General features: G+C 38.7%; 9 protein-coding genes across 9 annotated transcripts; 4 read left to right on the top strand and 5 right to left on the bottom strand. All coding sequences in view use genetic code 12, as the record gives it.

Moving 5' to 3' along the window:
* Positions 1–51: 51 nt before the first annotated feature.
* On the top strand, positions 52–645 carry CPAR2_303010 (uncharacterized protein; the record flags this gene model as incomplete). The annotated part of the gene is made up of 1 exon (XM_036807675.1): positions 52–645. One exon carries the CDS (start codon positions 52–54, stop codon positions 643–645), a length of 594 nt encoding a protein of 197 aa, XP_036664488.1.
* A 78-nt stretch (positions 646–723) lies between these two features.
* HAM1 (nucleoside triphosphate pyrophosphohydrolase) lies at positions 724–1,302 on the bottom strand (the record flags this gene model as incomplete). Its single annotated transcript, XM_036807676.1, has 1 exon — positions 724–1,302. One exon carries the CDS (start codon positions 1,300–1,302, stop codon positions 724–726), a length of 579 nt encoding a protein of 192 aa, XP_036664489.1.
* A 231-nt stretch (positions 1,303–1,533) lies between these two features.
* On the bottom strand, positions 1,534–1,968 carry CPAR2_303030 (mitochondrial 37S ribosomal protein mS38; the record flags this gene model as incomplete). Its single annotated transcript, XM_036807677.1, has 1 exon — positions 1,534–1,968. One exon carries the CDS (start codon positions 1,966–1,968, stop codon positions 1,534–1,536), a length of 435 nt encoding a protein of 144 aa, XP_036664490.1.
* A 163-nt stretch (positions 1,969–2,131) lies between these two features.
* Positions 2,132–3,043, bottom strand: CPAR2_303040 (thiamine diphosphokinase; the record flags this gene model as incomplete). The annotated part of the gene is made up of 1 exon (XM_036807678.1): positions 2,132–3,043. The coding sequence occupies one exon, from the start codon at positions 3,041–3,043 to the stop codon at positions 2,132–2,134; it is 912 nt and encodes a 303-aa protein (XP_036664491.1).
* Positions 3,044–3,216: 173 nt separating this feature from the next.
* CPAR2_303050 (chromatin modification protein) lies at positions 3,217–3,813 on the top strand (the record flags this gene model as incomplete). The annotated part of the gene is made up of 1 exon (XM_036807680.1): positions 3,217–3,813. One exon carries the CDS (start codon positions 3,217–3,219, stop codon positions 3,811–3,813), a length of 597 nt encoding a protein of 198 aa, XP_036664492.1.
* Positions 3,814–4,053: 240 nt separating this feature from the next.
* BUD7 (exomer complex subunit) lies at positions 4,054–6,318 on the top strand (the record flags this gene model as incomplete). Its single annotated transcript, XM_036807681.1, has 1 exon — positions 4,054–6,318. The coding sequence occupies one exon, from the start codon at positions 4,054–4,056 to the stop codon at positions 6,316–6,318; it is 2,265 nt and encodes a 754-aa protein (XP_036664493.1).
* Positions 6,319–6,974: 656 nt separating this feature from the next.
* CPAR2_303070 (uncharacterized protein) lies at positions 6,975–7,555 on the bottom strand (the record flags this gene model as incomplete). Its single annotated transcript, XM_036807682.1, has 2 exons — positions 6,975–7,425; positions 7,512–7,555. 2 exons carry the CDS (start codon positions 7,553–7,555, stop codon positions 6,975–6,977), a joined length of 495 nt encoding a protein of 164 aa, XP_036664494.1.
* Positions 7,556–7,977: 422 nt separating this feature from the next.
* GUK1 (guanylate kinase) lies at positions 7,978–8,553 on the bottom strand (the record flags this gene model as incomplete). The annotated part of the gene is made up of 1 exon (XM_036807683.1): positions 7,978–8,553. The coding sequence occupies one exon, from the start codon at positions 8,551–8,553 to the stop codon at positions 7,978–7,980; it is 576 nt and encodes a 191-aa protein (XP_036664495.1).
* A 732-nt stretch (positions 8,554–9,285) lies between these two features.
* On the top strand, positions 9,286–12,162 carry MTR10 (Mtr10p; the record flags this gene model as incomplete). Its single annotated transcript, XM_036807684.1, has 1 exon — positions 9,286–12,162. The coding sequence occupies one exon, from the start codon at positions 9,286–9,288 to the stop codon at positions 12,160–12,162; it is 2,877 nt and encodes a 958-aa protein (XP_036664496.1).
* Between the last annotated feature and the right edge of the window lie 1,521 nt (positions 12,163–13,683).

A 13,683-nucleotide genomic window follows, 5' to 3' on the forward strand; every position in this document is an offset into this window, starting at 1 on the left:
CTCCGTCGACTAGCCTCCCCCACACACACACATACTTGCAGTATCACAATAATGACATACTCCACAGGTCGAGGAGGCGCTGGTAATATACACCAGTCCAAAGATAAAACATCTGAGCAAAGCACGGTAACTCACGAACAACCGGAAAGTATACAGGAAGATCTCCGCAAAACTACATCGGGTGGTGGTGGCGATGCTAGGCCACACAATGAACAAAAATCATACTACTACTCCACAGGAAGAGGAGGGGCAGGCAATATCAAGAAATCCAGCCAGTTGCCATCACCCAAGTTAGATCCTCAGAGCTCAAACACACCCCATCTTACAACACCAAAAGTAACCACTGGTCGCGGTGGGTTTGGAAACATGGTTGATAATAACGATCCTGAGTTGACGAGAAAACTTCAAGATGTTGAGCGCGAAGATCTATCTAATGTCAAGAGTCTCGATTTACAAGCTATAAATTCCAAGGGAGTTAGTGTTGGACGTGGTGGGTTTGGTAATGTTATTCTGAATTCAAGGAGTAGATCATCATCAGAACATGAAAATGGTATTCCTGCATTGTACAGTGTTTCATCGCATGGTCCAAAGAAACAAAAGAAGAAAGGCGGGTTTTTGGAAAAGATCAAAGAGATTTTTGCATGAAGGAAGGGATAGATGTATAGAAGAGATGAACCTTAACGATTATGATGTATTAAACACCTACATTGAACTTTTTGTTGTCTAAAGTGACACCAAGTAGTCCCTGACTTTATCCAATGCTCTATATCTATGACTTATTGTGTTCTTGACTGATTTATCCATTTCAGCATAAGTTTGATCATACCCAATGGGCTGAAACACAGAATCCCATCCGAAATCAGTTGGGCCCCTACTATCAACAATTGTACCTTGAGTCCTACCTTGGAAAATCTTGACTTCTTTCCCCGGTCCCTCACAATATCCAAATGTACAAATTGCATTAGCTCCTTTGTCTTCAAACCCAGCCAACATCTTCACCAACCCAGCTAATCCAACCAGTTTTACAAACCATTTAATGTATGGACCGGGTAAATCATTGTATGCATTGAATCCTAAACATGTGTCTTCTACTAATACGGGTCCATTGATTTGTTCAGCTGCTGATTTGGCTTTATGGATTGTTACTTGCTCAATGGTGCCTTGAACTTCATCCAAGTCGATGGATTGGTTAATGATGTGGAATTTACCAACTTTGTTGGAATCTTGTGAGGATGTAGATAATATTGCGAGTACTTCTTTGAGCTTGTTGGGGTTACCAGTTACAAATGTGATTGTGGACATGGCTATGAGGAAAATGGTTAGGTGTAAGCTGCAAATCGATGACACACATTTTTTTAATATTTTTCTTTTTTTTTCAATGAGTTCAATAAGAATTGTGTAATTGAAGGTTGTCTACAAGAAGACACTAGATCAAAATATAATTCTACATTGGTGTCACTGCATAGCTACTGCCTCTATCCCCTTCTCAATAACTGACGATTCCATTCAAATCTTTATATACAAGCTCCTTCCTTATTTACCTAATCTCTTCCTCAATGCACGTTGGGCCTTTCTTCTCTTCTTATACTTGTGCTTCTTCATCTTCAATCTTCTTTTACGTAACACTGAATCAGCATGCATAATGTTGTCCGTATTGTTTCCCGCATCAACAATTTCAAACTTAATTTCATCACCTACTATTTCAACCTCGACGGAAATGCGTAACTCTTTGTTAGGAAGCTTAGATGATGACGAGGGGGGATTTATGCTGGGTAACTTCAATGTGACTTCATTGCCATTTGGTACCAAGTTTGTCGTCTGCAAAATAGATGTCAGTTTTGAGGATGAAAATGAGAGTGGTGGTAGTGATGATAGTATTGGCGATCTTGGTGGTATATACAGCGAAGCAAACCTAATTGCCGATTGGCGCAAGCCCCTTAAAGGTATTCTCGCAAGGGATCTGAACATGCTGAGCAGCTGGGGAACGATGATAAAGGGGGAGCCAGTTTATAAAGCTTCTATCTAATTTGAAAATTTTTGATTGGCAAAGTTGGAAAAAATTGTAATTTTTGTGAGTACTCGCTACCATATGATGAAAAGAATGTCTTGACTTTATGCCTCTATACTCCGTCTATAAATTCAATTCTATATTCATTGTAATGTCTTCAGAACACTCGACAATGAACCCCTTCTCTCCAACGACTCGATTTGAGGAGCTCACCTGACCCATCATTTCTGTCAACCAATTCTTGATATCGTATCGGAATCCAAAACTATTCAAAACAACAGACTTGTTACCAAGAGGCAATAACCCACACAACGGAGGCGAGGATGTGTCCTTGCAAAATACAGTCCGATCGGGATATGTGACATAGTTGACTCCTTTGTACAAGAGGAAAATCAAATCATCATTGGTGATGAAGAATAAATGCAAGTTAGGCTCCGTTTGGTGAAGAATATAAAGCTGATTGATAGACTGGACAGACTGGTCAAATCTGCCACCAATTACTGACAAGGCATAAATGTGTATTTGTATATCACTGGTACCTCCCATTTCATTCTCCCAGATTTCCTTCAACCCGTCATCATCGTCAATATAAGGCCATTGTCGACCTTGTTCCAAGAGCGAAAAGTGCAATTGCACACACCGTATTGATTTTTGAAAGTCGTTACTATATTGTCCATATTGGGGTATAATCTTGACACCTTTGGATTGGTAAAAGTCCTTGACATTGTCCCTTAAAGAATCAAAGTCACCCACTATATAGCTCGGTAAATAGTCCTCTCGTTCTTGGTCATTTGAAAAGGAGTCAAAAAGCCTATTTGCACCACCATCTGAACACACTACTAACCCGCAATGGACCCAGATTGCTTTCAAGTTGATTTTAAATGGCTGATTAGATATAAGGAGAACGTTGTGTTTCTTCTCATTTTCCTTCACCGATGTCAAAAACGCAAATGGCTCAATTGTGTGATGTCTTTTCAGAGGAGGATCAACAGCCACTGTATCTGGTCTTTCAAACACCTCTCCTTGCTCCGACATGGCTTTTGTTGTGAGTTGAAGCAAATGTCGAAACTTTCAATGTCTAAAAAGTGCGGCAGTGTGAAAGTAAAATCCATGTTGGGAAAAAACTAAACAAGCCATATCAGTGCTACATCAACCACACCTTGATTCACAAGTTTGCATTTGCTACCTGCTGTTAGTTTTGTATTCCCATGAGTGTTCCAGCTCCAAAGTCAGCAGATACAATATCGGCGCCACAATCTGTTGCTTCCCGGCCACCTACACAGAATCAATCATCCCAACAACAACAGCAGCAACAACAACAACCATCACAAGAAGAAAAAGAACCAATCGTTCCTCGAGATGTACGATTACTTCACTTGATATTTGCAACTCAAGGTATCCAGAATTACCAAGATCATGTTCCCTTACAATTGATGGATTTTGCTCACAGATATACAAAGTCAGTTTTGAAAGATGCTCTTATATACAATGATCACGCCAAAACAACGAGCTCAAATGTAAGTTCAAACAGTGGCGCTACAGTCAATACCGATGACATAAGGCTTGCCATTGCTGCTAGAGGTAACTATCAATTCAAGCCAGTACCACCAAAGGAACTAATGTTGGAGTTGGCACAAGAACGGAATTCCAAACCATTACCACCAGTTATACCGAAATGGGGCTTGAACTTGCCTCCAGAAAAGTATTGTTTGACAGCAAAGGATTGGGATAGTATATATGACGAGCCGGAAGCGGATGGAGGAGATGGACAAGATGGACAACGGAAAAAGTCCAAGCGTAATTAAAAATCTGACACATTCAGAATGATTGATAGTTTGTAAACGATTGTAGAAAAGCATCCTACATTGTATGTAATAATAGATGACGTATTGTAGCAGCGCCAAGTTGTCCAAAGTCACTTCCTCTTATAGCAAAGCCCACGCCAAGTTTCAACAACAAAAGCGAAAAAAAGAAAAAACCAAAGGAAAAAAAATCAAAGAACCAGGTGTCATATAGTTGATCATACACATTCTTATAACTACCCAATGCTTCCCCCTTCAATAGGATCGATACCCGAAGTTAGGGAGGAATATCCGGGTTCCTGTCTTACTGAGCGTACCGCCCGCTTACTTCAATTCATAGAATTGGGACCACCTGATTTGTGTAATATATACAAGCATTCAATCAACGCCAAAAGAGAACATGGAGAGATTGGTACATTTCTATATTTTGTTGGGGTCGATACATCTTCAATAGCTTCAATCGCGGCACATTTGCAAAGCTTGGCCAATTTAATGACTTCAAAGTCACAATACTGGTTTGGTGAAAAGAAACATTGGAAAGTGCCCCAATTGACATATTGTACGTTCAACGCCTTCAGCAAGACTGACATCAGAGTCACTGTTCATATTCCAGGTAAGTTCGGAATACAAATATTGAACCAAGACGGTAAAATGATTCAAGATAACTTGAATGATAAACAATTGGAAAAGTTGTGGTTGGAAACTTTTGTCACCTCCATTACTCGTGCTGTTTTGGAAAGTGAAGATAATGAAGATGCCAATAAATTAGGAGGCGTTGTTGAAATTAGAAAGATTAACCCATTCAACAATGGGAGTGCTTCAAAGGAGTTGTTGAACAATTTTTTCATTGGTTTCGAGCAATTGTTCTTTCAAGGAACTAAATTGGGATGCAGTGTTGAATTTCCACAACCAACTGCCGTAAACAACTACCTTGTTGATGGGTTTTTGAAAGTTGTTGAGTTGACACAAAGTTATAGCCGAGGATTGGAAATCTTGGAGAGATTATACAAAACCGAGCCTGGTGTAATTTCCATCATTGCAAAACTTCAGTTATTGAAACAGGATGAAATTCAAGCGGTGAAAACCATGTACAAGGGGATTCAAGATAACAAGAGGGATGCAAATACGTTGGTATTGCAAGCTGAATATTGCTTGGATAAAAAGAAGCCAGAATTAGCTTTAGAGTTGGCAAAACAAGCCGTCAAGTCGTCTCCATCTGATTATTTTACTTGGTCAGTTTTGGTTAAATGTTACACTAAATTGGGTGACTTTGAAAATGCTTTACTAACATTGAACTCGTGTCCCATGAATTCTCACAAGGAGAGATATCAGTTAAAGAGAGTTGTTCCCATCAAGACTCATGACGAGTTGCACTTGCCATCGCCAATGGATGTCACGTTGGATGAGGTTTCCAATTTGCAAAGTAATGATATCAGTTACGAGCATAGAAATTTGGATCCCCAATTGGCAAACTTGCCTGCAACAAATTTGAAATCCACATATGCTAAAGCTTATGACTTGTTGACTGAAATTGTTGCCAAAACAGGCTGGGAGCAGTTGTTGAAATATCGTGCCAAAGTTTTTGTTATGGAAGAAGAATACAGAAAGGATAAGAAGGGGACAGCCAATGGGCACATTCGCAAAAATTCGACCCAATCTTCGGTCACCGTTAATGACAGCACCGCTGCAGCTACACCTTCAATCACTGAAAGCGATGTTGAGTCAACTACTGCGATCAAGTCACCAACTCAAAAGCCTATGGATGCAGCAACTTCAGTTGCTCCAGCTTCCGTTGCACCTGAAGCTCCTACTGTCGATGATGATACCGATTATGATGAAGAGTTTAAGAAAAAAAGGTTGTGCGAGAGGTGGTTGGACAATTTGTTTATGCTCTTGTATGAAGACTTGAGAGCATTCACTATGTGGCAAGCTGAATCCTTGCATTTCCAAGCTCAACAAATGGAATACAAAAAGACAACTTTAGAATGGGAAATCCTTGGTCTGATAGCATACAGATTGAAGCATTTCAAAGAAGGGGCAGTTGCGTTTTCAAATGCGTTAAGTGGGCGGTTTTCAGCCAAATCACAGCGTGAAATGCTCAAGTATTATTTAAAGGAGCATTCTAGACTTGTAACGAAAAACACTTCTTCATTTAGTGGTAATCCCAGTTTTATTCAAAATTACTCCAAAATGATGAATCAGCTAAATGAAAAGATATTGGAAAGTATAGTTCGGTTATTGGTGTGGAACCATCGATGGTATTCTGACTTCTCACCATTCTTGCTTTTAAGTTTGAGTGACTTGGTTGCTTGGGAAGGATCGGTCAAGATTGAAAGTTCAGTCAAGGCATTGTACAGTGAAATCAAATTGCCAGGTGGTGCAAGCAAAGACGGGTCCGGTAAGGACCACAAAGAGGACCATTTCAGCAATCATGGAGTGATTGAAATGATGAAAGATTTAAACGATGATTATATCAAATTGTACAATCTAAATAACGCCGACGAGTAAAAGGTACTGAAAAGTCTTGGGCAAACTTACATGTAGTGTTAAAATCTAATACAATGTTTTACAACTATGAGTAAAGAAAAGAAAAGTCTTTGTAGATTTGGGCTTCGGTGTTCGAGAGAGAAAGAGAATATATTTTTTTATAATCAAAGTCCGAGGTCACGAGACATGCTGCAATTTTTTGAAAATTTAATAAATGGATTACAAAGCATTCACCTTTCTTATCTATTTAAACCAGATTTCTTGAGTTCACTTTTCTTCTAAGTTAGAGTTTTGTATCTTTATCGTTGCTTATCAAAACAACCAGATTCAAATATTTCATGTCAGCAATTAATAGGTTATTCATGGTACAATCTCATTTGGAGAAAATTCCTCAAGAGAAGATGATTCCAACATTTCCAATGCTTCCCCAGAACGACAAATTTGTTTATTCGCCGAGAGAGTTCTACAAGATCAACCCAACAGTGAGGAAATAAGTAGGCGTGAGGGTGAGAAATGGAGGCGGGACTGGTGACAACATTGAATCGATTTTGATGCTAGCAGCATTCTAGCAACACCGGGAATACCGTTACGTCGTTTATTTAACAATTTATATACAAAAGAATGTGATCAGTATTGTGTACTGAAGGAAATTGTGGGGGAAACCAAGCTCACTTTGCTCAATTGTTTGAATCAACTTTCTCCAGATCGATTGTGTCGGATTTTGCGTCTCCCCTTTCATTTTCAAATCCCTGCTTTGCCAAGTTTCTCAACTCTTTTCTCGATTGTTCCAATCTCTCTTTTCTGGCTTGAATAATTGCATCTCTTCTCTCCAACTCTTCAATCCACAATTTCTCTCTTTGTTTGGCCTTCTCCTTTAATTTCTCTTCTTTGGACTTTTTCTGTTCATGTGTGGCTACTCCGAAAGTCATACCCCCTACAACCAATGCAATTAAAGTTGCCAATTGGAAACCAATTCTGTACCTGAAATATCTTTGCGTTTTAATCTTTTCCCCTCTTTTCATCGACCTTGCTGCTAATATCACAGCTCCTGCAGTAAGGATAGAACCAATTGGGACTAAGGGTTGCTCTTTGGCCTTTTCAGCCAATTTCTTCATGAAATCTGGCTCTCTATTGGTAGTTAGTATTCACGCGATTTCAAAGCAATCATCAGATGGACAAAGGGTATGCTGGAATCAAGGACACCCCGAACGTACTCTTCTTCGCCAAAGCTCATGGATGATGGGAGTCCTGTCGTCATTATTGAAAAAGTTGGAGATTCTCTATGTAATGAATAGAGTGTAGATAAAAGTGTGGGAATAAGGTAGAGTGCCTTTCCTCTCTTTTTTATTTTTTGTTGTATTGTGACGCTTGATCGGATCGGCGCATTCTTCTTCACCAAGAAATCGGACGATGTAGGAATATTACTCACGTACATAAAACCTTTACTCGTCAGAAGCAGCACCAACAGAGTCAGGTTGGAATAGGTTTACAAAGGTCCTGGGCATTCCCAAGATTGTTCTGCAACCACGAATTTATCGAAAAGGGTTGAATCAAGGGGCAATCCTTTGTCGATATGCCTTATGATTACAATCACAGTCAAAGTGACTACAAAGTCCCTGCGAGTCATTGCATTCCCGCGTTCAACCTAGAGTACAATACATTAAATCTATCTAAATAAGTCTATTCCTCCAAAATGAACTTTTTAAACTCAGCATAAGCTTTATCCAAATCATCATTCACAATTATCAAATCATGAGCTCCAGTGTTTGCATACTCAAGTTCACCTTCAGCAGCAGCAATTCTTTTTCCCAAGCTTTCCTTACTTTCGGTACCTCTACCTTCTAATCGACTCTTTAACTCTTCGATGGATGGCGGACTAATGAAAAGGTATCTTGCATTCAAATCGGTCTGTTTAACAGACTTGACACCTTGCATATCAATATCCAATAAACAGATCTTTCCCAGGTCGGCAACATCTTTAACAGCTTTGATTGTGGTTCCATAATAGTTACCAGAGAATTGCGCCCATTCAATAAACTTGGCTTCATCGATTAGCTTTTTGAATTCGTCAACAGTGCTAAAGTGGTAATCTTTACCATTGACTTCACCTTCTCTTGGTTTTCTAGTAGTATTTGAAACAGAGAACCCAAATTTATCTGGATACTCGGCAAATAACCTCTTTAGTAAAGTTGATTTACCTGTACCTGATGGCCCTGAAATGACAATTGGTCTAGTTGAAGATGTGGAGGAGGACATTCTAACTTGTGGATGCCAAAGACAAAAGGTTATGCGACTACTCGATGAAGCTCTAACTAAAGATAATACAGCTGTGGCTTGTCGATTTCGTAATGGAAACAACATTTTCCAAAAACAAAACCAAAGAGAAGAAGTAGAAAAAAAAAAAAATTTGTTTCATGTTGGATTCCACTTTTGTGACGCGATTGTTTTCTTGGAATCGTGGATATATATTTTATGATTGCAATAAAAACTCAAAGTCTGGCATAAGTTTATAGATAGGTGTTTGTCTCTTGAGGTCGCTCTTCAGTAGCAGCGAAGCTTTGCTAAGGAAGAATATCAACGTAGTCATAGAAGTCCAAAAACTTTACAGATTTTGCCTAAATTTCGAGCAAATAGGTCCACTTACTCACATGGAATTTCACGTTCTTCTGACAAATTTTAACAAGATGGTTCTCTTCTACTTTAAAGCTCAACAATATCTTCACTCCACTACACCCTGATGAATGCATGATCAACCTATTTTATCAACTTAGAGTATCTTACTTTTGCACCCAAAATTTGTATTACAGTCGTGTGCTGAGAAACAAAAAAAAAAAAAATAGTAAAGTAAAAGAGAGAAGTTTATAGAAGACAACCAACCAACCAACCAACCACAAAGATTTTGGCAGTCAAAACATTAAGAAGCAAACCACAAGAGAGAGAGATATATATATATATACATATATATAGCACCTTGAACATTCCATCACTATGTCATCACAAGATCACGAGATTAAACAAGTGGAAAATGCATTGTCGACAATGTACTCCAATGCACCACGAGAAGAGAAAGCAAATGCTACTCATTTCTTGGAAAACTTTCAAAAATCCAATGATGCATGGCAAATCACCCATCAAATTTTGAGCGATAAGGATAATGTCTCAAACATGCAGTTGAAGCTTTTTGCTGCACAGACACTAAGATCTAAGATTATTTATGACTTGTCATCACAGATTCAGTCAGAGAATTATCAAGCTTTAAAGGCATCAGTGTTGAACTTGATCAAATTGTACAATGGAAACGGTGACAAGTTGATTCGTACTCAACTATCAATTGCATTGTCACAACTTGCATTGCAATATTTAACCTGGAATGATGCAATGAAAGAGATTGTAGCTAACTTGACCCAATCATCCGATTTAACATTGGTTTTATTGGAGTTTTTGAAAGTCTTGCCTGAAGAGTTATCGGATGTGAAAAAATCGCATTTGAGTGATGAGGAATACAATAAAAGATCACAAGAATTGATTACAGATCAAGTGGAGTCAGTTGTATTGACATTGAAGAATTTTGCTGAAAACAATGCCAGCAATGATCCTATCTTGAATGCGGCAATCTTGGATGCATTAAACAGTTGGATCACAGAGTGCCCTATTGACAAGATATTATCCGTTCATCCTTTGACCTCGTTGGTGTTTCAAAGTTTGTCCAATGATACAACTTTTGACAAGGCAATAGAGTGTTTGGTCACCATTGTTCGTGAAACTCGTGATATCGATAACCACGAAATAATTGACGCATTGTACCAACAAATATTACAATTGAACAAGTTTATGCATGATAATCCTGATAATTTGGAAGATCCTGAAAAAGTTGACGGGTTGACCAGATTATATGTCGAATGTGGAGAATCGTGGAGTTCATTAATAGCTAGAAACCCGCAACATTTTAAACCATTGGTTGAAATACTATTAAATTGTTGCAAAAATGACGATGATTTGGATATTGTCAAGTACACTTTCCAATTCTGGTACTTGTTAAAACAATTGATTGTTTTACCAAAGTTTCAAGAGGCACGTCAGGTTTTGGGCGATTGCTATTTTGAACTAATATCTATAATAATTAAACATTTGACATACCCAATTACACCAAATGATGACGATCTTTTCAACGGGGATAAAGAACAAGAGGACAAGTTTAAAGAGTTTCGATACGAGATGGGCGATGTATTGAAAGATTGCTGTGCCGTAGTAGGTGCTTCCAAAGCATTACAAATTCCATTTACCCAAATACAAACAATTTTGTCCAATTCGCAAGGACATTGGCAATACCTTGAAGCTCCTTTATTCTCAATGAGAACAATGGCTAAAGAAGTATCAACAAAAGAGAAAACCATACTTCCAACAATCATGTCATTGTTGGTGCAACTTCCTGAACATCCCAAAATAAGATATGCTGCCACATTAGTATTGGGAAGATACACCGAATGGACAGCAAAGAATCCAGAGTTCTTGGAACCACAATTGAACTACATTACAAAGGGGTTTGAAGTGGCCAACAACAACGACATATTTATGGCTACTTCGCATGCCCTCATGTACTTTTGTCAAGATTGTTCTGAATTATTGGTGAACTACCTTGAGCAATTGTATTTATTGTATGGACAAGTAAAAGACAAGATTGATCTAGAATCAAATTACGAATTGACTGATGGTATTGCCCATGTTGTTGCAAAAGTTCCGGAGGGGAATTTGTACAAAATTTCTGACATGTTTTTAGAGCCATCATTACAAAAAGTTTCTGAGTTGAATGCTTCAGACAACATTTCGGATGAAGTAAATGCTCAAATAGCCGATCAGTTGGAAATTGTTGTTATTTTCCTTCAAGTATTGAAAGTTGACGAGTTTGACAAGCCAACACATCCAGTGGCTTCGTTGTTTATTGAAAAGATTTGGCCATTGGTAACTTCAATTTTACAAAAGAGAGCATCAGTCTTCAAAGTTAGTGAGAAATGTATGAAGTTGATCAAAATTGCTGTTGAGTCATTCAGTTCTTATCTTAATCCAGTTTTGCCACAGATAGCCCAGATACTACACCAAGGATACAAACAAACTGAATTCGGTTGTTATTTGTGGGTTTCAGGGGTTGTCATTAGAGTTTTTGGAGACGACGAATACTCATCAGAAGAAATTACATCAGCTGCATACAATTTCGGTCTTGAACAGTGCCAATCATTCTTTGAGCAATTCTTTACTAAAGATGAAGGGCAAGTTAAGCATATACCCGACGTCATTGAAGATTTTTTCCGGATGTTGAATGATTTGTTGATGTTTTTCCCGTTCAAGTTGATTCCTAATTTGGATTTACTTGATTCAATTATCAAGACAGCAAAAGTGACATTGACCGTAATCAATGAGTACAATCCAATCATATCTTGCATCCACTTCCTCATTGACTTGATATCCTGGGGGTTACCACACCCACCTATTTCATTGTTTGAAAGTAAGGATACTACACCATTAAGAGAATGCATTAAACATTTTGTCACCGTCAACAACCATGGAGGTGAATTGTTGAAAGTTGTAATGGACGGACTCATATTCAAGTTTCATATTGACGTACAACAAGATGCCAGTGACTTGCTTTTGAAGATCTTGGTTGTGACTCCATCAACAGAGTTGGCAATCAGTTGGTTACGTGATGTGGTGACAAGTTTACCCAATGTTCAAAGCAACGAGGTTAATCGCTTGATTGACACTGTTTCGGTGGCCATTCCAAATAAGGATAATAGGCGAGTACGTAGTGCTTTGAGAGATTTCATTGGCTGGTACTCGAGAAAGAATGTAACGCCTCGGTCAGAAATATGAGTCGGGAGGGACCACCACAGGTGATCAGTAGGATTTAGTATGTAAATATAAGTAAGCCCATTCAATAGCATATTCAGATCGAAGAAGAAAAAAATAATTTTTGGTTCAATGCACCGTTAGGCGGATAAATTGCAATACCGTCTTACAATAGGTATAGCGGTTCAAGATACGGAAATAATGTGTAATCCTATGATTGAGGCGGGCGCCGGTTTTTTTTTTTTGATTAATTTTGCTTAGGGTTGCAGTTGGATGTGGGGGGTCGCGATCGGTTGTTCAGCTTTTTGTGTAATGAAAGCTGAAAAGTTACACAAGAAACGCCAACCTCGCTGTTTTTGTTTATGGGCCGAACTGGTTGTAACCGATGGAGCTGCTGTAGATAGAGGGATAGAATACAGTTGAGTCTGTTGGAAGCCGACAGAGTCGGGCAGATCAATAGGGGTATAGGCCATATGTGTTATAGCTTTAAATTAACCCGATCTTTTAAATCGTGATGTCATTGAAGTGCATGCCAAGTCTTTGATCACGGTACCTGACATTCATGTGCACCGGAATTATCTTGAAAATCGTTACTTTAGATGTTGCTGCCATGAGTTCTTTGCACTAGAATTGAAGCTAATGCGATGGCTGTGTGTGTGTGTGTGTGTACCTGAGATGTGACACATCTTTTCTTGGAAAGGTCTTTGCCATATTGGGACAAGTCTAGAACGATCAAAACTTGAGTAGTGAGATGATGGAAGAATATCTTATGATACACGAGTGAAACAATAGGATATCTTAAAGCGTAGTCCTATAGAACAATAAGCTCGTGTGATTAAGACAATGTTCCCAAACAGTGAGAGCAAGAACTTGTTCCTGGCATTCTGCTCTGTGACAGGAACGAGAAGGATTTGAGTTTTACCGCGATATTGCACCGCCACTGGGTGTTTGGCATGAGACATGAACTAAAAAGTGGTTTAGGATCTGGCACAAAAGTTCTTCGCTTTGATTATTTTTTTTTACTTGCTGCGTAGATCCTGGTACGGCCGCGTAAATTTCAATCATGGGTTCATGACACAATACAAAGTGTCAAAAAATAATTTGACCGCTTTTCCTTACTCAGGGTGTGCATACTTGTAAGCTCAGGATTCCTGGTTGCAAAGCTTGAACTAAGCAAAGTCTCACTGGATGTTTCCTAGTCATAAGCAGCATAACAAGGCTGAGTCGTACAAGAAACCAAGCACATGCTTTGCATTTGGTACGCTGCTCTTTTCAAAATACTCGTCAAACTACAGAATGTTGTTTACACTTTTTGAAGTGTGTCACAAAATTGCCACACATCAATCAATTCGCGACACGATTTTTTTTTAATTTTGTGACATCACCCCAAACCATAAACATAAACATACAAACAAACAAACAACAACTACAACAATAGGCTACTATTGGTGTACTCTGGGTCAACAGTATGAGTTTATACTGCAAACTCGTCACTCACAATACGGTCTTACTATAAGATGAACTTCCCAAAATTTGCATATATAA

This window comes from Candida parapsilosis, contig 005806 (genome assembly GCF_000182765.1).
Source record: "Candida parapsilosis strain CDC317 annotated contig 005806".
NCBI lineage: Eukaryota > Fungi > Ascomycota > Pichiomycetes > Serinales > Debaryomycetaceae > Lodderomyces > Lodderomyces parapsilosis.